Source organism: Hirundo rustica, chromosome 7 (assembly GCF_015227805.2).
Source record: "Hirundo rustica isolate bHirRus1 chromosome 7, bHirRus1.pri.v3, whole genome shotgun sequence".
In the NCBI taxonomy this organism is placed as follows: domain Eukaryota; kingdom Metazoa; phylum Chordata; class Aves; order Passeriformes; family Hirundinidae; genus Hirundo; species Hirundo rustica.
Window position 1 is genome coordinate 15,225,993 of NC_053456.1, and position 20,540 is coordinate 15,246,532.

General features: G+C 63.1%; 4 protein-coding genes across 5 annotated transcripts; 2 read left to right on the forward strand and 2 right to left on the reverse strand.

Annotated features, from left to right (window-relative positions):
• Window positions 1–179: 179 nt before the first annotated feature.
• AAMP (angio associated migratory cell protein) lies at window positions 180–4,366 on the reverse strand. Its single transcript, XM_040070471.2, has 11 exons — window positions 4,240–4,366; window positions 3,797–3,949; window positions 3,271–3,390; window positions 2,999–3,138; window positions 2,762–2,906; window positions 2,527–2,610; window positions 2,140–2,255; window positions 1,696–1,799; window positions 1,138–1,228; window positions 717–871; window positions 180–452 (listed from the first exon to the last, which is right to left on the reverse strand). Exons 1-11 carry the CDS (start codon window positions 4,325–4,327, stop codon window positions 377–379), a joined length of 1,272 nt encoding a protein of 423 aa, XP_039926405.1. The 5' UTR covers window positions 4,328–4,366; the 3' UTR covers window positions 180–376.
• A 175-nt stretch (window positions 4,367–4,541) lies between these two features.
• On the forward strand, window positions 4,542–16,628 carry PNKD (PNKD metallo-beta-lactamase domain containing). 2 transcript variants are annotated; one of them, XM_040069662.1, is made up of 10 exons: window positions 4,542–4,632; window positions 5,030–5,243; window positions 13,843–13,958; window positions 14,162–14,274; window positions 14,516–14,574; window positions 14,714–14,806; window positions 15,036–15,199; window positions 15,316–15,402; window positions 15,513–15,628; window positions 15,819–16,628. In XM_040069662.1, the coding sequence occupies exons 1-10, from the start codon at window positions 4,605–4,607 to the stop codon at window positions 15,990–15,992; spliced, it is 1,164 nt and encodes a 387-aa protein (XP_039925596.1). In that variant the 5' UTR covers window positions 4,542–4,604; the 3' UTR covers window positions 15,993–16,628. The 2 variants fall into 2 exon arrangements, with proteins under 2 accessions (XP_039925596.1, XP_039925594.1); XM_040069660.2 differs by lacking the exons at window positions 4,542–4,632; window positions 5,030–5,243 and adding an exon at window positions 13,216–13,587.
• On the reverse strand, window positions 5,974–12,336 carry TMBIM1 (transmembrane BAX inhibitor motif containing 1). The gene is made up of 12 exons (XM_040069664.2): window positions 12,275–12,336; window positions 8,578–8,822; window positions 8,402–8,484; window positions 8,267–8,331; window positions 8,087–8,140; window positions 7,924–7,974; window positions 7,725–7,764; window positions 7,554–7,591; window positions 7,254–7,341; window positions 7,048–7,143; window positions 6,725–6,778; window positions 5,974–6,627 (listed from the first exon to the last, which is right to left on the reverse strand). Exons 2-12 carry the CDS (start codon window positions 8,792–8,794, stop codon window positions 6,484–6,486), a joined length of 930 nt encoding a protein of 309 aa, XP_039925598.1. The 5' UTR covers window positions 8,795–8,822; window positions 12,275–12,336; the 3' UTR covers window positions 5,974–6,483.
• Window positions 16,629–16,903: 275 nt separating the features above from the next.
• Window positions 16,904–19,493, forward strand: CATIP (ciliogenesis associated TTC17 interacting protein). Its single transcript, XM_040070023.2, has 9 exons — window positions 16,904–17,004; window positions 17,257–17,469; window positions 17,591–17,646; window positions 17,958–18,044; window positions 18,189–18,359; window positions 18,550–18,674; window positions 18,763–18,839; window positions 18,941–19,029; window positions 19,263–19,493. Exons 1-9 carry the CDS (start codon window positions 16,929–16,931, stop codon window positions 19,491–19,493), a joined length of 1,125 nt encoding a protein of 374 aa, XP_039925957.1. The 5' UTR covers window positions 16,904–16,928.
• The last annotated feature ends 1,047 nt before the right edge of the window (window positions 19,494–20,540 follow it).

A 20,540-nucleotide genomic window follows, 5' to 3' on the forward strand; every position in this document is an offset into this window, starting at 1 on the left:
AGCAAACTGCACCCTTTCCTCCGATCCTGACCCCCTCATTCTACCTAGCAGGGAAAGCTAGGATGGGAGTCTCTGCCACTGATCCTCAGGCCATGGTTGGATGCCAGGGAGATCCCTGAGGAGGGAGCACAGCTCCCCAGATCCTCTTCCCCCCAACAAGCAGAGTAAATGGCATCCAGTTAATTGAAATAATTTATGTAATTAGACATCTTCATACAAAACCCCTGGCTTGGCCCCTAGTTGGTGAGGGCAAAGCAGGGCGGCAGGCTGGAAAAATTACAAAGCACGCACTGGAGCAGGGTGGTGGAACCATGTCCCTTGTCCCTCTGTACACAAGGCGCAGGGCGGTGCCAGGACGCCATCCCCTGACACAGTTCTAGCGATCGGGGCGCTGGACGCAGAACACTTTGGCTTGGTGGTCGCCGGAGGTGGTCACCACAATGGAGGCATCCCTGCAGGGAGACAGGGCTCAGACGTGAGGCTGAGGGCTTCCAGTATCTCTGACCATTACCCCCAGCCCAGCTCCAAAGTGCTGCACTCCCCCCTTGTGACATTCAAGTCTCAGCATGGATCTAGGTTTCTCCCCCACCTTGGGACCAGACCACAAGGACACTCAAAGAAGAGGCTGCTTGCGATTCAAACTCCTAGTGTGGAGGGTCCTGCCCTTGCTGCTCCCTCCACCCAGCAGGGAAGGGGGCTAGGTGTTGCCTGCTCACTTGTTGACGGCGAAGTCGAGGATTTCGGCAGAGTGCCCTCGGTACTCGCTGATCATCTTCCCCGAGCGGGCGTCCCAGAGCCGCACGGCCCCGTCCAGGCTGCAGGTGTACACCACGGCCGAGCTCTCCTCCCACAGCAGCTGCACGATCCCTGACTGGGGCAGGGGGAGACCACAGTGGGGACCTCCAGCAAGTCTTGGCTCTCCCCATGTACCCCCACCCCCTCACGGTGTCTGCCATACCCAGAAGAGAGCCAGACCCCAGGGCCAAGCACATCCGCTATGCAGAGACTGCGGCTGCCCTTGGGGGAAGCCCAAGGCTAAGGGAGAAGTACAAATTGGGAACTGGCCTCCAAGGGAGATCTCCAAGAGGCCCAAAGGCCACCTCCCAGGCCTAGTGAGAGCAGGGGAGAGTGCAGTACCTCGTGTTGGCACTTATGCCTCAGGCTCTGTGTAGAGAGGTCATAAATAGCCAGTGTGCCATCAAGGTAGCCCACAGCAGCCAGTGGCATCCTAGACAGGGGAATAGGCATTACATGTGACATGGGGAAGCAGGGATGGAAACACATAAAGGCTCCAGGTAAAAGGCAAACCCTATGCTGAAGACTAGATGTCTGAGAAGATGAAGGACAACCTGATGGCTGGAGCCATCAAACACCCTGCTTGGCAAACCCAAGTACAGCATGTCAGCCCATGGCTTGTAAAGAAGATGACAATGTCCTGGCAGGAAAACACCTGTCTGAAGAGTATCCCAGCCAAGCAGTGGTGCAGCAGGCTAGCCCAGAATCCCAGCAATTGCAGGGAGGGCTGAGCAGCCGATCTCCCTTGGCCTCATAGCCAAGTGATCTGGGATCTCCACACCCAGCCAGGTAGGATGGAGGCAAGAGAAATGCAGCAGATTGAGCACAGGGGATGCAAATGGATGTGTATGACAAGCCCTGTGAGATCTAGCACTGAAGAGGGGCTGTCCCAACACTCACACATTACAGAAGCCCAGCGACTCCACTGAGTTGGACTCTGCCTCCTCGCCCTCACTGATGGGTGCCTTGGGAGTCACGCTCTCCATCTTGAACACGCACACCACCTGGGTAGAGGGAGGGTGACTATACCCCGAGGGAAGGAGACCCAGATGCACCGAGGTCCCGTTCGTACTCCATACCCAACCTGCACCCTCATTAGAACAAGGCACAGCCTCAAATCCTCAGCTCCTGGGAGCAAACCAGAGGGAACTTCCAGGATCCGGGCGGGAGCCCCCAGCCTGCGCTCCACCCGCAGCGCCACGGCGCCGCCTGCCGGCTGCCGATGGCTGCACACCGGCCCGGGATTTGGGGATCCGCAGCGCTCCTGGCTCTGCCCCCGGCCCACGACACGAGGCTCGGGGGATCCTCAGCACTTCTGGCTCTGCCCTGCCCACACAGACACACCTTGCCCGTGGCAGAGTTGACCAGCTTGGCGTGACAGTCCACGGAGCCCGTCATGATCAAACTGCCATCCTGGTTGCTGGCCACACACGTCAAGGGGTCCTGATGGCCATCCTGGCCTGGGGGGTGAGCAGCAGGTATGAGCTTTATGTGTTCTCCCCACAGAGACCCACAGTGAGCCCTGAAATACACCATCCTGCAGCCTCCACCCTGCCCGGCTCTGCCAGCACCCCGGCAAGCAACAGCCACCGATGGGGACAGAGAAACCCAGTGCCAGGCATCCTCCTGCCCTCAGAGGATGCCTCCTCTCCACCAGGTAGAGGTCAGAGCCCACTAGAAGGGGCTGTTTGCCAACTAGAGAGTAGCCCCGGTGATAAACCTCTTCCTTACCTTTCAGAACATGCAGCGAGGTTCCGTGCTTTAGGTCCCAGATACGCATGGTCCCGTCCTCATACCCCACCACTGCTCGCTTCCCTGGGTGAGACAAAGATAGCAGAGGGAGACAGGGCCCTCCTCATTGTCCTACCTCCCATTCATCTCAGAAAAAAGCAGGGAAAAGCAGGAGGGCAGATGGCCCACATAGAGCCAGTGACATTTCCCACTCCAGAGAGGCCCTGTGCCTCACCATCAGGCAGGATCCTGCCACATGTGGCTGGGCATGCTGGACCCTGAAAGGTTTTGCAGTCTCCACTGGGGATCTTCCACATCCAGGTGTTGCCATCAGCTGTACCAGCCAGAAGTACGTGGGCTTGAGGGTGCCACTCCATCCACTGGGCAGAGAGAGGAACAGGCAGCATCACAGAAATGCTGCCACCCCACTGGCTGGCTGGGGAGCTCCCCACATCCCCACAGCACCACTCACCTCCAAGTCCCCCACCTCGAAGGACCACACCTCCTCCTTGGCATCCACCCGCCACACTTTGATAAGCCCAGACATGTCACCTGTGGCCACGAATACAGAGTCGTGACTGAAGCCAGCACAGGTGACCGAGTCCTTGTGTCCTAAAAACATCAGGGGACAGAGACTGCTCAGGACAAGCTATGGCAGATGGTCAGGAGCACAGCATCAGCTGGAGAAAAACGTGTCCATATTGACACAGCCGAGAAGGGACGCAGCTGTTCACTGCACCTCACCTGAGCACTCAAACAGGAGTTCCCCATCACTCACACGCCACACGAAGGCCTTGTCATCCTCTCCGCCTGTCACTGCCAGCGTGTTGGTTTTGGGGTCAAGGCTCACACAGAAGACAGAAGCTTCACAAAAGAGCAAAGAGAGGTTACGTGGCTACAGTGCCAATCCCACCTCACCTGGCATTCCCAGGGGATCCAAACCCCATGCAGCACTGGGTTTGGGTGGGATGTCAGCAAGCTGAGCTCCCAGTCCTAGTGGGCACCAATTCTTCACGTGGGAGAGGAGCGGCACAGGCTTTCTGCTGAGTTTAGAGCCAGCTGCCATGATGGGAGGCCCAAAGGGCTCCTCAGCCAGAGCACAAGGCAGAAACAAGCCCAGGGCAGCTCTGAGTCCTGATGGCTGTCCCAAAAAGCCTGGGAGACAACAGTCTAGCAAGACCCTCTGCACCCCTGGACTCTGGGAAAAGCCAAGACGAGACCAGGTCCCGAGGGGGGATCCCAGCTGCTTCTGCCCGTGCCCAGCACTCACCCGAGTGGAGCGAGAACGTGACCTCACTGTCATCCTGTGCCTCCATGCCATCCTCCACCCCCTCGTCATCCTCCGAGTCCCAAGCCTCGGCATCGGGCTCTTCTGCTCCCTCGTCCTCAAAGTCCACGTCCTCCATCTCCTCGGCCAGGTCATCTGCAGAGGGCGAAGGTCAGGGCGGGGCTCGCGGCCTGCCCGGCTCGGCGGGATACCGGGGGTCCCTGCGGGACGGGGCAGCGGGGGGATGCGTGATGCCGCGGCCACGAGACCCGGAGCAGGGAAACCGCAGAGGAACGGGACGAGACGCGGGGAGAGGCCGCGGGGCGGGGGGATGCACCGGCCGGGCCTGGCACTGGGGTGGGGCCGCAGCACTCCCGGTGCCCCGGCGGGAGGCCGGAGCCCCCGCAGGCCCTGCCCGGCGCGTGCCGCAGGGCGCTCCGTCTCACCCGGCCCGGGCGGGCCCAGCTCCACCACCTCGATGATCTCCTCGTCGCCGTGCAGGCCCAGGGACCCCGGGCCCTCCCCGGGCTCCATGCCGACCCGACCCGACCCACCCCGCCGCCGCCGCTTCCGCCGCTTCCGCCGCGCGCCCCGCCCCGGTCAATCCCCGCTCGCCACAGCCAACCGCGGCCCGAGTGCGCGCGCGGATCCCGCCCTTTCCGTCAGCAGGGCGGGCCGGCCCCGCCCTGCGCGACGCACTCTGGGAGATGTAGTTTTTCGGGCAGGGAGCGGGCGGCGCCGCCCGCTGACGGTCCTCCCGTGGCGAGACTGCAGCTCCCGGCATGCAGCGGAGCTGCCGCACACCGGCACCATGGCGGCGGCGCGAGGCGGATTGCGGGGTAACACCGGGCGGGTGGGCAGGAGCAGGGGGCAACCCCGGGGCGAGTGGACCGGGACCGTTCCGCCGCCACCCTCACAACACGGCTCCGCGGCCTTCGACACACGCGCCCCTAGACGCACCCGCCCCGCCCCACCCCACTGAGGAGAGGGCTGAGGGCCGCGCCCCACTTGTTTTGGACGCGCCCCCGGCTCAGGCTCCGCCTTCAAGCGCCCCCTGGCGGAAGGGCAGGGGCTATGGCAGGAGGATGGACAGGGAAATGGACAGGGAAGAGGGCAGGGAAGAGGGCAGGGAAAAGGCTGGGGGTAAGGGCAGGGTCAGGAGCTTCAGGCAGCCCGGGGTGGGCACCCCACACTCTACTCCATGACTGCCCTTCCCTAATGCTTCTCTCCCCGCAGGACTGCTGGTGGCGGCAAGACTTTCAGTGTGTCCTGCCAAGGCCTGGGGGAGGCCGGACCTCCGGGGGACACGGCTCTTTGGGCAGAGCTGCCACCGTCCAGCAGGACAACGGGCCGGTCAGGAGCCTGGCAGTGGGGGGCTCCCCGAGGGGGTGGAGTACATCCCCACACGCAAGAAGGGCAAGAACCCGATGAAGCCGGTGGGGGTGGCCTGGTGAGTGGCTCAGGTGGTGGGAGAGGGTCGGCACTGGGAGGCTGCGCTGCTCTGTGGGGCCCGAGGTGAAACAGGGGTCTTCGAAGTCTGAGCAGGGTGGCACAGCACCCTTGTTTCCCCACCCACTCTCTCCATCTTCTTGACCGCTGGTTGTCCTGCAGGGCCATTGGATTGCCTTCCGGCATCATCCTCTTCCTCCTGACCAAACGGCAAGTGGATAAAAACCGCCTTGAGCAGCTCAAAATCCGCCAAACAATGATGGAGGCCAACCAGGGCGAGTATCGTTCGGAGCGATACAACAGGGTGGTCAGGGGGGCATAGCCAAGCTGGCCCCCATCCCCAGGCTGTCCCTGCAGCACCTTGGAGGGACTGGCCAAGGGGACTCCAGCCCCATGGAACACATGACAGCGGCATCTGCCCTGCCTGTCCAGATCATGAAATGGTTGTGGAGTTGAATAGGGACAAATAAAGTGAAAAAGCTCGCTGCCACTGTGGTTGTTCCCTCAATGTTCAGCCCCAGGCTCTGCCTGCCTTAGCGTTGGGGGCCCCAGCTCTTCTGCAGCCGGGCTTCTGCCCACAACAGCAGGGCCTACAGGCAGGGAGGGAGGCCAGGCCTGGAGCAGTTTGACCTTGGTTTTCCCATCCCAAAACAGTGTTTGTGCCGCAGCCCCCACTGAGGGGGGGCTGCCCACAGGTTTTTTGAGGGAGTTGCCACACCAGTAAGACCATCTGGAAAACTGAAGTGTTTTATTTAGCAAGTGCAATTTTGCCCACATCCGTGGCTGCAGGGCCTCTGCAACGTGAGCTCTGCCACAGAGGTCCCAGCTGCCCCCTGCCCACACCGGGCACAGCCACAGCTCGGCGAGGGGGCATGGCCAGAGCCGCATTTAAGGCACAGAGTGAATGACACCAACTGTTCTCTGCCAAAAAATCCCAACATGATCCCAGCAGCTGCTGCCAGCTCTCTGTGCCCAGGCACAGCTGTGACATTCCACTGCCAGCCCAATGCCATTGGCACGGCCTTGGTAAGCGGTGCCAAAGCCGCACTAAACTGCCTAAACACTGGCAGCCGGTCTCCCCAACTGCCCTCAGAGGCTTGTTGGGGGGTGATCGAGGGAAGCCCTTTTCCTTAGCAGCCTACAGGTAGGAATGCCAAAGCATTAAGAGTCACAGTAAGCGGACTATCCTGTACAGAGGAGGGGTGAGGGGCAGCTAGAGATGGACAGGAGGGGTCCCAGGGCTAATCCCGGCCCACTATCTGCAGGATGAAGGTGAAGATGTAGATGATGTCAGTGTAGATGGTGAGGGCACCATAGATATACTCCTCCGGGCTCAGTGTGTTCTTCCTGTTCCCCAGCACAAGTTGGGTGTCATAGGCAAGGAACTGCAGGGACAGAGAGTGTCAGGCAAGGACCAAGGGGGAATTCCTCCCTCTCCAGTCCCTGCCCAACACCCTCTGCCCGCTCCAGCCGTCAACTCACCAGTGTGAAAGCGATGGCCCCGATGGCTGCGTACAGCATGTGGAGCCAGGGGACCTGCGCAGGAAGGGAACACGAGCAGGGTGAGCTGGGGTGCTGGCAGGCAACAGGCAAGGCAGGGCAGGCCCTGCCCACACCCAGCTCTTGAGGAGCTGCTGCTGCTGCCATCGCACCCTCCCCCTGCAGGCAAGCTGCCTTCCACGGCTGGTACCGCACCCTGCTTCCCAGCGAAGGGACCACCCAAACGTCCTCCCTGCACCAGCCCTGGGGACACCCAACCAGGAATGCCCACGGCACCCCACAGCCCCTCTGTCCACCCCACTCACATATTTGAAGGAGAGGACGATGGCAGTGATGATCCCGGTCACCATGACCACGATGCCCAGCACGCAGAACAGCCCCGGACACGATGTAAAATCAACCTGACGGGGACACACACACATATGTCACTGGAGAGCCCAGGGTGTCCCCACTGACCAGCTCCCCTCACCTGGCCCGCAGAGGGCAGGGCAGGGTGCATCCCTCTCCTTGCCTTGGTCTGGAAGCAGAAGATGGTCACAATGATGGCCACAATGGCGGTGATGAGCATGGCAATCAGGACAGCTTTTGTGTCGTACATACTACAAAGAAAGTCACCTCACACTTCAGTATCCTGCCAGAGGGGTGCTGGAGACCCTCCCCCACAGCCCTGATCCTGGGCTGGAACTTCTGAGTCGTGAGCCCAAGGGACTGGAGCATCCCCTGGCTCCTGGCAGCCTCTCAGTTGAGCTGGCTGCACTGTGGAGGACAGGAGGGACCCAGATCCTTTAACTGCAGGATCCCCAGGGCGTACCTGGCAATCGTGCCTGTCATCAGCCCCATGGCCAGCGTCTGTGGGAGAGAAGGGTGAGCTCAGTAGGCTGCCCACCTGCCCACATGTCCTCCTATCCCTCCTAGCCCACCTGGGGAGCTGGGGTGCCATGGGGGCACCACCAGGACCCCTTGCCAGTCCCAGCCCACTCACAAATATGCTCAGCAGGATAATATTCCAGGGGAAGCGTCTCCTGAGGACGAAACAGGAAAGAGGTAAGCTAGAGACAGCAACCATGTCTTGTCCCCCTGGTCCCCATCACCCAGGGGCAGCCCAGGCAGGAACCTATCTTGATGCTCTGCAGACATCCCCCATACCCACACACCCCACCATGGGGATCCTAGAGACTCACCGGGGACCCTGGCAGCAGGCCAGCACCAGGTAGGTCACCAGGAACACAGCACTGCAAGGAGACACAGCAGGTGTCAGCCCCACACCCCCCACCAGGACCAGCCCCTGGGCTGCGAGGCTGTGGTTTGTGGGGGCACGAGCCGGGGGGGAGTACCCCTACTCACTATGAGGCGTAGTAGATGGCGACATTCCTCTGGACGAAGCTGCGGACGGGGTGGCTGTGGGACAGGAGGGACAGGTGTGAGGGAGAGGAGTCAGCAGCTACTGTCACCTCTGAACACCCCCCAAGGAACTGAAGCTCCCCTCTTTTTCAGGACAAAGGTAAGGAGGAACCCTCTACTCACACGAAGGTGAACACAGAGATGATTCCCACCGTCAGCAGGAGCTGCAGGGAGATGATGGCATAGACCTGCAAGAGACAGGGGGGTCAGCACTTGGCCTCCCACCCTGACAGGTGCCCCCGGCCCCTTGGAACTCACCTTGCGGATGAAGGTGTGCCGGACTTTCCTATCGTCCCAGTCAACTGATTGGAAGTGAGAGCCATCCCCAAGGCCGTTGTCACCTGTGGTGGTGGACACCCCTCAGCCAAGCAGCCCCTCACAGCACCCGTTTCCAGTGCTGCCCTCCTCCAAATAAAGCCAGGTGCCCCACTTACCAAACCGCATAGGCATGGTGGGCATGGCCATGCCCGGGTGAGGGTACCCCCCTGGTGCCGGGTACCCCCCAGGCTGCGCGTACCCCGCCGCCATAGGGTATCCCCCTGGCTGCGGGTACCCCCCGGCATAGTGGGGGGGCGGGGGGTACCCCCCAGGGGGCGGGGGGTAGAGGGGGTTCTTGTCATCGTAGGGCAGGGGTGCGCTGGGCTGCGACATGCCGGTTCCCCGCGTCTCCCAGGGGCGCCTGGAGGGGACAGAAGACATGGGGCTTCAGTACAGGTCCCCTTCCTGGGCAGGACCTGTTCTTGATGAGTGGAGCCACAGGGGCAGGGACAGAGGGGACCGTGCAGCCACAGAACCTCCCCCTCCCACTTCAATAGTGGCTCCTAATTAATAAGGACAAGTCAGCCTCAGTGCCAGCAGGTCAATAACAGATGAGGGATGTCCCCACTGTCTCTTGGCTGGGGCTACCCGCATTCCTGTGACCTGAGTCCCCAGCACCTGCGTCAGTGGTCAGCCGCGGGCAGGGCGCAGCCACGCGCTGACTCAAGGTGCTTCGAGGACGTGACCTTTCCAGAAGGGATCTGACTCTCCGGTCTTCGAAGCCCACCCTGACATTGCCAGGGAGGAAGGAGCAGCAACCCTGGCTGGTCTGTGGCTCCTGGTGATGCCTTAAGTTTTAGCTTTCATGATTTCCAGATTCTCTGCTGCCTAGGGGTGCAGTTCTGAGCCTCATATTCAGCGCTAGTAAGCTCTCTTCACAGAGTAGGTAGACAAAACAAATCCTTTTCCTGCTGAAGACCAAGGACAACGAGTACAACTTTCAAGCCCACAAGCATAAACAGTGGTGGACCGAAGAGAGAAACAAGAAGGATAAGACCTCACAACCTGAAGCCGTAATTGGACAGTTAAGCCCCAATATGCAAATGGACCAAAACTTACAAAAGTGGAGGACCTTGTGACTGGCCAGCCATTTTGTGACCATTCTAACTCCACCCTGAGTGTAGCAGTGGTCAGGCTCTTGTCCTGCCCGAAGCGTACCCTAAAGGCCTTTCAATAAATATCTGTTCTCTAGCTCTGTCCAGTCTCTGTTTCAGGTCAGCCTCCCCGAGACATCACTGGTAGCACTGAGGACAAATTGCATCACCCTGCCAACTGCCTGGGATGGAAACAGAGGGTCTGATCCTCATCACAGTCACACGGATCCCACTGTCCCCCCTATTTCGGAGGCATCCCCCACCCGACAGCTGCATGTGCCACACAGGGGCTCCAGAATTCCTGAGTCCCCCCAGGGAGTTATAAGGGGAAGTGACACCCACATCACCTCTACAGGAGATGGACTCTTCCTCGGCGAGTGGAGTTGGGACCCCCCTGGGGCTGAGCTCCCCTCCTCGGCCACACCAGGCCCCCTCACAGAGCCCCCGGCAACTGTGAGCAGGCAGCCCGGGCTCAGGGCCAGCTGGGCTTGGTCCCAGCAGGAGGAGGAGAAGGAAAGTAGGATCTCCAAGGCTAGGAAAACAACAGTGCTGCCAGTAGACAGCGTCAGGCCTTTACCCACCCCCCCAGCACTGGCACCCCAGGCCCCAGGAAGGTGCCAGGACCCCCCATAATCCTTCTGCTCACAGCGGTGATGTGATCTTGGGACCATCCCAGGGAATGAACCAGGATTCGATCCTAATCAGGACCAGGCTGGGAGGGGCTTGGGTACTTCCTACTGTGTGACGCCAGTGCTTCCCGCAGCAGGGCAGGACAGGCAGAGATTCTGAGGGCACACCCATGCTAGCCATGCCAGGCTGGGGGGAGCAGTTCCGTGTCTGTCCCTCCATCCCTCCTGCCATCCAACTGTGCCAGCCATGGCCGAGCTGCCACAGTCCGCCCTGCCCTTCATCATCACGATGACGACAGCGCCAAAAATAAATAACCGGTGTGGCAGTGACCACACGGATAGGAAGTTCACTTTCTCCACACTGTGGTTCCCGGTCACTCGGTACCCCTCAGTACCACGTCATCTGTGGGGCCAGGGAAGGGCCCAAAATAGGACCTTGACCCTAGAAAAGTCTCTGTGACTGACAAGTTACAGGGGCACCAGGGTCCCCAGGAGGGAACCCAGGTGTCTGAGGAAAGCGAGGTGTATCTGGCCGGCACAAGATCGTCAGTGGGGTCCTACCCTGTGCCCATGACCAGCAACTTGCGACTGCTCCAGCCCCTCCTGCTCCCACCCCATTGGGGTAGCCTTTAGGCACCAGGAAGGAACCAGCCTGACGGGTCCCAGCAGCTGCCACACCCAGGGAAGCAGGCAGCTGAACCCTCCAAGGTCCACGGCACTGCACGGTCCCGAAACCGAGGTCACCGGTTAGATGGTAGATGGCAATCTGGGGCTGGCTCAGTGGCCACGGCATCACATGGTCCCTGGGGACAGGGTGCTACTTCTGCACTGGCACCGTGACACAGCACAGATAAGGCACATGAAGCAGGCACATGGGACACTGGCAACCATCGTTCCTTTCACAATCCCATGGGTAGCACAGGTTTGTGTCCCCAGCATCTGCCCTGGCATTCCTGCCAGGCTCAGGCCCCTGCCACCAGGTCCACAACTTCCTGGGGGCAACACAACCACCTCAGGAGAGGATCACGGTTTGGGGCAGGACACAGAGCTCACCACACTCAGGCTGCCTGAGAAAGCAGCTCACTCTTGAAGCACCTGGAAGCTCCCAGCAGTACAGCACGGGTTCGTACAACACATCCTAGTAGGGCACAGCACAGAGTGGCACAGCCCGGCACGGCATAGCACAGCCTGGTACAGTACAACAGGGCACAGCTGCCTCCAGCAGCACAGCACAGCTCAGTACAGCACAGCCCAACACAGCACAACTTGTCTTGGCCCGGCCCAGGCCAGCCCCGCTCAGCTCACACGAGCGGGTCAGTACGGCCCACCCAGGCCGGACATCCCCGCTGCCCCACACCACTCACACACGACACAAGTTTGCTGGGGTTCAGCATCACCACTCCCACATCCCTGCCCCTCTGCGAGCTCTCTCCCGGGGGGCACAGACACGGGATAGAGATGTCCTCCTGTGCCCCAGCCCCGGCAACCCCACAGTCCCCCGTGCTGGTCCCCACGCACCCCCATGGCGTCACTCCCACACCTTGCCGGGCACAAACCCGCGCCCACCCCTCCCGAGACACCCCACGGGGTCGGTGAGGACACCCTCCAGAGCACGAGTGTCGCTGCCGTCCCACGGACCACCCCGCACCACGCCCCGATTCCCCGCCACGCCATCGCGTGGGATCTGGAAAACAACACCAGCGCCACAGAGGGACCCCGCGCGTCGGAGCCCCGCCCGCCGCGTCCCTGCCGGCGGGACCGCGCTCCGTCCCGCTCCCTCCGCCGCCGGACCTCGACCCGACGTGCCCCCACCCTCTCCGGTGACGGGGGACCGGGGGGGGGGGGGCGCAGAGGGTCCCCGCTGTCTACGGACCGGCCGCTCAACTTCGCCCGGACCCCGTCGGCCTCCGGGACGCTCGGAGGATCGCTGGGACAGCCCCTCGCCGGCTGCGGCACCGGAGGGCGCAGGGTCAGGGGGGTGAGGGGACGAAGCGGGCGGAGGGAAGTCGAGAGAACGAGGGGGACCCGCCGGGAGCCTCAGGCGGGACTCGGGAACGGCGCGGGGCAAGGAGCGGAGCGGGCCGCCCTACCTGCTGCGCGCTGCTCCGCCGGGCTGCGGCCGCGACCGGACGGGACGAGCCGGGACGGGTCGGACGGGGCGGGCAGACGGGGCGGGGGCAGCCCCCGCCCACCGCGCCGCCCCGCGGCGGCTCCGCGCCCCGCACCCGGAGACGCCCGGTGTCCGGGAACGGCGTGCGCTGTCCCGCCTGTTGCTCCCCGGGACGGACCCCGCTGGCCCTCGCCCGGCCCCCCGGGACTTCCTGCTCGCCGGCTCTGACGTCACTCAGGGACCCCCCCCCTGCCTCGCGCAGTGACGTCAGCGGGGGGACACCCCTCTCGGCGGCGGGGGAGGGGGGAATCCCCTCCTCTCGGCGGGTGACGCGCGCTGTGCCCGGCGCATCCCCCCCCGCTCCGCTCCCGGTGCGGCGGCGGCGGGGCCGGCAGGGGCGCGGCGGGCGCGTGACGCCGGTCGGTGGCATGGCCGCGGGGCCCGGCGGGGCGCGGCGGCGGCGGCGGCGTCCGGGGCGCGCTGGCTCGGGGCCGCCTGCCTGCGCCTCCTCCGCCGCGCCGGCCGCGCCGCCGCCGCGCTCATGGCCTTCGCCGCCCCGCTGCTGTTCCGCCTGGGGTGAGTGAGCGAAGGAGCGAGCGAGAGAGCGTTCGCCGCCGCGGGACCCCCGCGGGGAGGCGGCCACCGCCGCCCGCCTTTGTGCTGCCGCCGGGAGGGAGGGACGGAGGGCCCACCGCCCTCCCCTGATCGTGCGGAGCCGCCCGGGGAAGAACTTGCGGCCGCGCCGGCACGGAGAGACCGGCCTGGGGCTCAGCCCGCTCCGGCCGGGGGAGCGGGGGCGGGCGGTGTCCGTCCGGCCGCCGGGGCCGGGGCCGGGGATCAGCCGCCGGCTTCGCCCGCGCGGTGCCGGTCACCCTCCCGTGCGCGGCGCCTTCTCTCGGGTGTCTGCCCCCAGGATACCCGGGGCTGGCGGGAGCCCCTGCTCCCCGGGTTCGTGCTCCCACCGCCACAGACGCAGGGGACCCTCGGCTACTGCCCCGATCGCTCCCGGTGTGCCATCCAGGGGTGCCCTCGGCCGGGAATGGGCTTTGGAACCCGGCACGTTACATGTCCGTCATTGCACCGTTCCCCGTCCCGTCCCAAATCGCTGCTGTGCAAACGGGGAGGTCCCTCCGCGCCCCGCAGCCTATTGTTCTTTGCACCCCGACATGCACGGTGGCATTTCTTCGCCCTTTTTCCTCGGCCCATTCTCTTCCCTGATGCCCCATACCATGGCAAGCTTGGGCATTTTCCCCCCGGAGAATGGGGAGGAACAGCCAGCTCCAGCCCCTCCTGGTGAGTACCCTGCAACAATGCCCCCCCAGTCCTTGCTGCTCAAAACAGCTGGAGGGTGTCTGCTGGCACCAGTCCTGCCCTCACTATGCATCTGGGATGTGGGGTACACACACACCACCTCTAGACCCCCCCAGAATGAGAAAGTGGCCCTGTATATGTTCCCTGTGGGAGTCGCAGCCTCGGCAGTAGCCCCGTTCCCGAGTGGGCTCCTTAGGGAAGTGGGGTTTGATGCCGTGGGGTGTCTGCTCTCCCTAGGTACAGTCTGTACGCCCGCACGCGCCTGGGGTACCTCTTCTACCAGCGGCAGGTGAAGAAGGCCCGGGAGCGGTATCCGCACGGCCACTCCGTGCCCCAGCCCTACTGCTTCCCTGGTGAGTCCTGGGGAGCCCCTGCCACACCACGGCCCTGCTGTGTCCCCCAGCACTGGCACTTTGAGGTGGGGAGGGGTTGCCATCATCGAATTGCCTAAAGCCTGTTTAACTAAGAATTTGATGTAAGACGTGGGGAGTTTGGCCTGGACTCCCCCTTTTCCAGCTGGGGGGGTCCTGCCCTGATTCTGTCTGTTCTTCCCCAGGAGTGAAAATCCTGCCCATTCCCGTGCTCTCCAACAACTACAGCTACCTGGTCATCGACACTGTCTCCAGCCAAGCAGCCGTCATCGACCCCTCTGACCCGCTGGCTGTACAGGTGAGACCCCCACAAGCACTCTGACCTGGTGTCTGGCTGTGTCCAGGTGAGGGGATGGCATGTCTCTGTTATTTTTGGGGTTAGAAGGGAGAAAATCTGCCCCTAATCTACAGCCCTTAGTGCCCAAGGCAAGATTGGAGCATGACAAGGGAGCTGGGGGAGACAGGGTTTAGGGGGAAACTGGTACTTGGGTTCTCTGTGTCTCCTAATCTCTCTGTCCATATTTTCTCCCCATTCCCAGGCTGCCATTGAAGAGGAGGGGGTGATGCTGGAGGCCATATTCTGCACACACAAACACTGGTAAGGAGCAAGAGTGAGCCCTGGAAGGGTTGGTAGCTGCTGTGAAGGTTGCCCCACCTGAGGTGACCCCCAGCCCTGCCCCATTTAATGGGGAGAGTATGGGGGGTACATTTAGGGTCTCTGACCTCCCCGTCTGCAGGGATCACAGCGGAGGGAACGAGGCGCTCTGCCAGAAGCACAACTCCTGCAGGGTGTATGGCAGCGCTCTCGATGCCATCCCACAGCTCACCAAGTAAGTCCTGCGCTGCTCTAGCAACCCTGTAAAGTTGTGGGGGGCTTCATTCCCAACCACCACTGTCTGCAGCCCTCACCCACCAGTCTGTCCCCCCGGTACCATGTTGGGCAGAGACCTGGCATGCTCCTGACACCAATGTGTGGGAAGGGGTGCCGGGGGAGGTGCGTGTTTTGAGGTGCTGGGGCTGGGGGGAGCACCCTGACGGTGCCCCCTGTTCCCGGCACAGCCCACTCGCAGACAGGGAGAAGGTGAGCGTGGGCTCCCTGACCTTCGAGGCGCTCGCCACGCCTGGCCACACTGTGGGCCACATGGTGTATGTGCTGGACGGGGGCCCCTTCGGCAGACCCCCCTGCCTCTTCTCCGGGGACCTCCTCTTCCTGGCTGGCTGTGGTGAGTGCACCCAACCCCAGAGGGGGGGATGGGGTGTCGGGGAGTTATCCCATCTTGGGATGGGCTTAGGGGTAGCCCCAGACCCCCCCATGACAGGTGGCTGTGTGGGGGTGCAGGCAGGCCGTTCGAGGGCTCCCCTGAGACCATGCTCGCCTCCCTGGATGTGGCCGTGGGCTTGGGCGAGGACACGCTGCTTTGGCCAGGTGAGTGTCCCCAACAGCAGGGCAGAGCTGCTGGTGTCCCCCTAGTCCCCTCTGCCAGGCTGGAGAGCTGGGTGGGGGTGATGCTAAGGGCTGTGCGTGGGGGTCCACAGGCCACGAATATGCACTGGAGTGCCTGAGCTTCGCCAGCCTCCTGGAGCTGGACAATTCTGCACTGGAGCAGAAGCTGCAGTGGGCAGCGCAGCAACGCCAGGAGAAGAGGAGCACGGTGAGGCATGGGGGTCCCTGGGTGCAGCACCCACCACCCCAACCCCTCACGGGGTTCCTTTGGCAGGGACGCTGCACCCCAACACCCTCTTGCATGGTGGGTGCCATAGGGGCAGGGGGTGCTGGGGGCATTCCCAGCTCCCTGCCGGGGGTGCTGCCTCGGCAGGGGAGCTGAACAGCTGCCCCCACAGTGCCCCTCCACGTTGGGGGAAGAGCAGACCTACAACCCCTTCCTGCGGACCCACCGGCCAGAGCTGCAGGAGGCACTGGGACTGTGGCAGGGCGGGGCAGAGGACCCCGATGCCTTTCGTGCCCGTGTCCTCAAGGAGGTGCGGAGGCGCAAGGACCTCTACCAAGCCACCTAGATCCACCCCACACCCCGGATCCCCCCTTTCCACGGGGCCGGGTGATGGTTGGGCACAGGGTGACCAAGCCTCTGTGGTTTGTTTTGCTGTGAATCTCCCTCCTGGTGTGCAGAGGGGAAGGGGAAGAGTGGACACCCCCTTAAGTGAGCGCCCCAAAGTGATCCCTGCCTTTGCTCCCTCGAACCTGGGGGTCACCAGCTGTCACATAGAAGAACCTCAATCCCCTCTCAGGGGGTCTGTAGCCCCCCACCTCACTGCTGGGGCTATAGGAATGGCAAGAAGGGCTTTTCCTACAATCCCCCCCCCATGCCCCTGTTTTTCTGGGAGCCTCCAATTTCCCCTCCACCACCACCACCCAGCCCCCTCCCGTTAAACCCCCAGTGTTGTACATCTCCCTTGTGGGGGCTGGGATGGAGCCAGCAAGGGGAGGCGGGCCGGCAGTACTACCTCCAGGCAAGGGGCTCCTTTCCAGCACCCCACCTTTGATGCCGGAGCCCCCCTGTACGTACACACACACCCAGACACACTGGGACGGGGCCATAGGGTCACGCTGCTGCGGTATGGGCGGTGCTGCTTCACTGGGGATCGGAGCCACAATCATCTCCACTCCCCAAATAAAACACTGGATCGATTTTACACCCGTTCGTCCCTTTCTCTCCTCGTCTGCGGGGACCCCCCGGCGCTAGACCCCGCGGCGGGGCGCGGCCCCTTTAAGGGGTGGGGCCAGGGCGTTGCCCGGGAGACGGAGAGGCGTCGGGGGGCGCCGGGGTCGGTCCGGCAGGGCTGGGGCCGGGGGGGAAAGGGGGGCTGCGGGCTGCAGAGGCGGGGTGGGTGTCACTGCCCCCCCGGGTCACGCGTGGGGCGCGTACCGCGGTTCGGGGGAGCCACGCCGCCCGCTCGCCGCAGGGTCCGGCAGCAGCAGCTCCCAGGCGAGGCATGGAGCCCCCTCCCCAGAGCGCACAGGAGACCCCGACCGCGGCGGACACCGCTGCCGAGTTCCTGAGCCTCATCGGTGTGTACCCCTCCAGCCCCCCCTTGTCCCGCCGCACCGAGCCCGGTGAAAGGTGGGGGAGCACCGGGACCGGCGGGAGGGGGACGGAGAGTGAGGGATTGAGCGGGATAAATGGCGAGGGGCTCGGCCCAGCCTGCAGGGGGGGAATGGAGACAGGGAGAGGAGACAGTCACTCCGGGAGGGAGTGACCAGAGTGACCGTGTCCTCGCGGTCACTCTCCCCCTGTGTTGGGGTCACCATCCCTCCGTGCAGGGCTGAAAGAGCTGGAGTGGTGCCTGTTTGCTGAGACGCTGGCAGTGGTGGCCGTGGGGGCCCCACCAGGGGACAAGGCAGAGGGCCAGTGGTGGATGGCAGCCCAGTGGGCACCCTACCAGCGGGAAGGTGAGCCGGTGCAGAGCTGCATCCTGGTGCAAACCAGGTTCCGAGGCAAGCAGGATGGTGTGCCTGCCTCCAGCACCCTCAAAGGTGAGCCAGGGTGGCTTTGGGAGGTTCCCTCCTCCCCAGGGCTGGAACATCCCTATCCACCGGCCCCCAGGGCTGGGAATGCTGCCAACGGGATTGGTTAAGCATGGCTTTTCTCTGCCAGCCTATGTGACCTGGCAGCTGGAGACCCTGGAGCAGGAGGAGAAGGAGTGCCTGGAGGTGACTGATACGGTGGTGGCATGTCCCCTTCCCTGTGTCCTACCTGCTGCCCTGCAGTGGTGCCCTCCTGGGGGCTGTGCCCCCTGCAAGGCTGTTGTGGGTAGTCTGGTGTCCCTTATCATGCTTAGACTCCAGCTCTGCCCCACCAGCTGGGTCCCCATCCCCTCCTCTGGGTGGCAGCTGGGGTGGGGAGTTTCCCCCAGAGCATCTGGGATGGTACCCCGACTGACAGCGGTGCTGGAAAGTGCCACCTCAGTGGAGGGGATGCCCTGGCCCTGCCCTCCACCCCGTGCCTGCCACCCCTCCCGCAGCTCAGACCACACCCCACGGAGAAGACAATCCACATGGTGAGCCACGAGCATGGGATGACGGTCACGAAGACCCTGCAGGAGGGAGAGGTGAGGTTGAGGGCAGGGTCACATCCTGGGAGGCGGCAGTACAGCCGGCCTGTCCCACCAGGGGTGCCCCAGGCTCCGGGGGTTGCTGTCCCGGGGGATGCTGGAGCTGTGGCCGTCCCTTGAGGTAGCCAGGTCTCTCTGCAGGCAGAGCCACAGTGCCTGAGCTTCTCCTACAGCCGGGCCAAGCTGCGGGGGCTGCTGCTGGAGGGGGCCAGCCTCCTGCTGCTGCGGGTGCTGGCACGCCGGCAGACAATGCCCCCCGACCTTGTCTTCCCAGCCATCAACACCGAGGGCGATCTCTGCACCTCCAGCTATGTGAGCCACCAGTCTGGAGGGCCTGAGGGATCCGGGGGGGTCTGGGTCAGGTTGGGGAGACCAGGGTGGGATGTGGGAAATGGGAGTGGGCAGAATGTGGTTGACAGCACGGGGGGGGACACGAGGGGATGGCACCTGGGGGCTGGGGTGACTCTGAGACAAGGCTGACCCCGGGCTGCACCGCCCCCAGTCTGCCCTGGGCATCCAGCGGCAGGCACTGGGCTCGGCAGAGACTGAGGTGTTGGTGATCGAGCGAGCCGTGCACACCAGCACAGGCGCCTCCACCGTGTGGCACAGCAGCTTCCTGCCCAGCGGGTAAGGGCAGGGGTGGGTCAGAGACACCCCAGCCCTGCCAGTCTGCCGGGACCTGGCATGGCGAGGTCAAGGGCTCTTCCCCTCTCAGGCGTTTGGCTCAGCGGATGCAGATTGGCTCCCCGGTGCTGATGCTTCTACGGGATGAGTCCATCCTCAGCAAGTCAGGTATTGAGCAGGGGAGGCCTGTGCTCCCCCCAGCACAGGCAGCCCCTTCCCGCTGTCTGGAAGTCAAGTGGGAACACCCTGCCCTGCCTTTCTGCTGCCAGGTAGGTTCGAGCCCCAGCTCCCCTTCCCCAAAGAGCCCCTGGACTGGGAGGAAGACATCCAGCTCTACTCCTGTTTCCTGGACAGGAAGGTAAGATGGGTGGACATGGGGACAAGGGGACGTGGGGCTGTGCCAGTCTCCAGCAGGGTCTCGCCTGATGTGCCTAGGAGGCACATTGAGGGGGCAAGCCGACTAACATCCTTCCTCACGCCTTCTTAAGTGTGAGAAAGGACCCAGGCTCCTGTCCCCATCTCCCTGGCACAGTGCCCAGGGGGAAATGTGTGTTCATGCCCACCTCACCCATCCTGTTCACCCCACTGCAGGATGAGCTGCAACTATCCCACGCTGCCTACCTCCAGCAGCACCCCGAGGTCCGGTCACTGCTGTCTGACTTCCTCCAGGCGTTGCTCTTCCAGCAGCCACATGACCCCATCTCCTTTGCTGCGGAATTCTTCGCCCACCAGCGGCCCGTTGGGACCCCGTTTGCCTCCACCGGGGCTGCCAGCCCCCTCCCCAGCTCCCCACCCGGCCACCCTCCAGCTAACAGCAAATAAAGCAGCCAGCACTGCCTGTCCAGTCTTGTTTGCTTTGGGGAAACTGAGGCTCAGGGAAACTGTGGCTCAGGGAGGGCAGGTGGAGCTGAGCTGTGCTAAAGCCCCACCACACCTTCTGGGTGGGACCCTGTCCCCCTCTCAGCTATTCTAGCCCTTGCTTAGTGGGTGGAGGGTGCCTGGGGCACACTGTGGAGCAGGGCCAGGCTCCAATCCTTGTGCCTGCCACCAGCCCACGTGTTCCTGGGGGACACCCCTTGCCCAGTTTCCTATGGGACACAGCCTGGCTGGCAGAAGGGTACCCCAGAAGGGCAGCCGGTACTAACCAGGCACCCATGGGAGCACCTGGGCTGTTCCCCCGTCCACCTCCACAGCCATGAGGGTCGTGGAGACAGGGTGCCCCACTTTTTTGCCGCAGCTTGACACTGCAACACTGACACCCCATTTTTGGCATGAAGGGCCCTGCACCCGAGGGTGTTGTGAGCACCCTGTGCCACAGAGCCTGCCTAGCTGAGTGCTTCCCCCAGCAGCTAAGGGTGCACTTTGATATGCTTATGCAACACGTGCCTGCTTCCTCCTCACTCCCGTTTCTATGGCATTTCCCCTACTCCCATGGGGCCAGCCCTCCCTTCTCATTCTGTGGGACACTGTCCCCTGTCCTCGCAGTCACCCAAGCAGACCTTTTGGCATGTGATGGAGAGTGACATGCAGACATGCTCCCACGCCCTGGTGAGGGTGCCTCGTGTTTGCATGAGTGTGAGGCAAAGTGGAGGGAAGGGGCCTCCTGGCACGGGGGGAACCGAGACTCTGTGTGTTCATGGGGTAGGGAAGGAGCACTTCCTTCTCCTATCCTTCCCTTCTCCTCCTGGGGGGGTGGAGGGAAGGGAATGACACAACCGCGGGGTTTCCTTTAAAAGCTGGGCGGCAGGCACTGCACTCAGTGCTGAAACCAGGGAGCCTCAGCACTGCAGCTGGATCGGGTCCACCCATGTCATCACTGGAACCAGGTGAGCCTCACAACACTTCTTGGGTCGCCTTGTGCCTCCTTTC

Bases quoted from the DNA above. Each gene is read 5' to 3' on its own strand.
- AAMP (XM_040070471.2), bottom strand. From the start codon at position 4,327: ATGGAGCCCGGGGAGGGCCCGGGGTCCCTGGGCCTGCACGGCGACGAG. The intron at 3,950-4,239 runs GTGAGACGGAGC...CGCCCTCTGCAG, and splicing joins GCTGGGCCCGCCCGGGCCGG to ATGACCTGGCCGAGGAGATG. The intron at 1,800-2,139 runs GTGTGTCTGTGT...CCCTCTACCCAG, and splicing joins TCAACTCTGCCACGGGCAAG to GTGGTGTGCGTGTTCAAGAT.
- TMBIM1 (XM_040069664.2), bottom strand. From the start codon at position 8,794: ATGTCGCAGCCCAGCGCACCCCTGCCCTACGATGACAAGAACCCCCTC. The intron at 7,342-7,553 runs GTACGCCCTGGG...CTTTCTTTGTAG, and splicing joins ATGACAGGCACGATTGCCAG to TATGTACGACACAAAAGCTG. The intron at 6,779-7,047 runs GTGAGTGGGGTG...CTTCCTGCGCAG, and splicing joins TCGTCCTCTCCTTCAAATAT to GTCCCCTGGCTCCACATGCT.
- PNKD (XM_040069660.2), top strand. From the start codon at position 13,334: ATGGGCTTTGGAACCCGGCACGTTACATGTCCGTCATTGCACCGTTCC. The intron at 13,588-13,842 runs GTGAGTACCCTG...TGCTCTCCCTAG, and splicing joins GCCAGCTCCAGCCCCTCCTG to GTACAGTCTGTACGCCCGCA. The intron at 14,575-14,713 runs GTAAGGAGCAAG...CCCCGTCTGCAG, and splicing joins TTCTGCACACACAAACACTG to GGATCACAGCGGAGGGAACG.
- CATIP (XM_040070023.2), top strand. From the start codon at position 16,929: ATGGAGCCCCCTCCCCAGAGCGCACAGGAGACCCCGACCGCGGCGGAC. The intron at 18,675-18,762 runs GTAAGGGCAGGG...TTCCCCTCTCAG, and splicing joins AGCAGCTTCCTGCCCAGCGG to GCGTTTGGCTCAGCGGATGC. The intron at 19,030-19,262 runs GTAAGATGGGTG...ACCCCACTGCAG, and splicing joins CCTGTTTCCTGGACAGGAAG to GATGAGCTGCAACTATCCCA.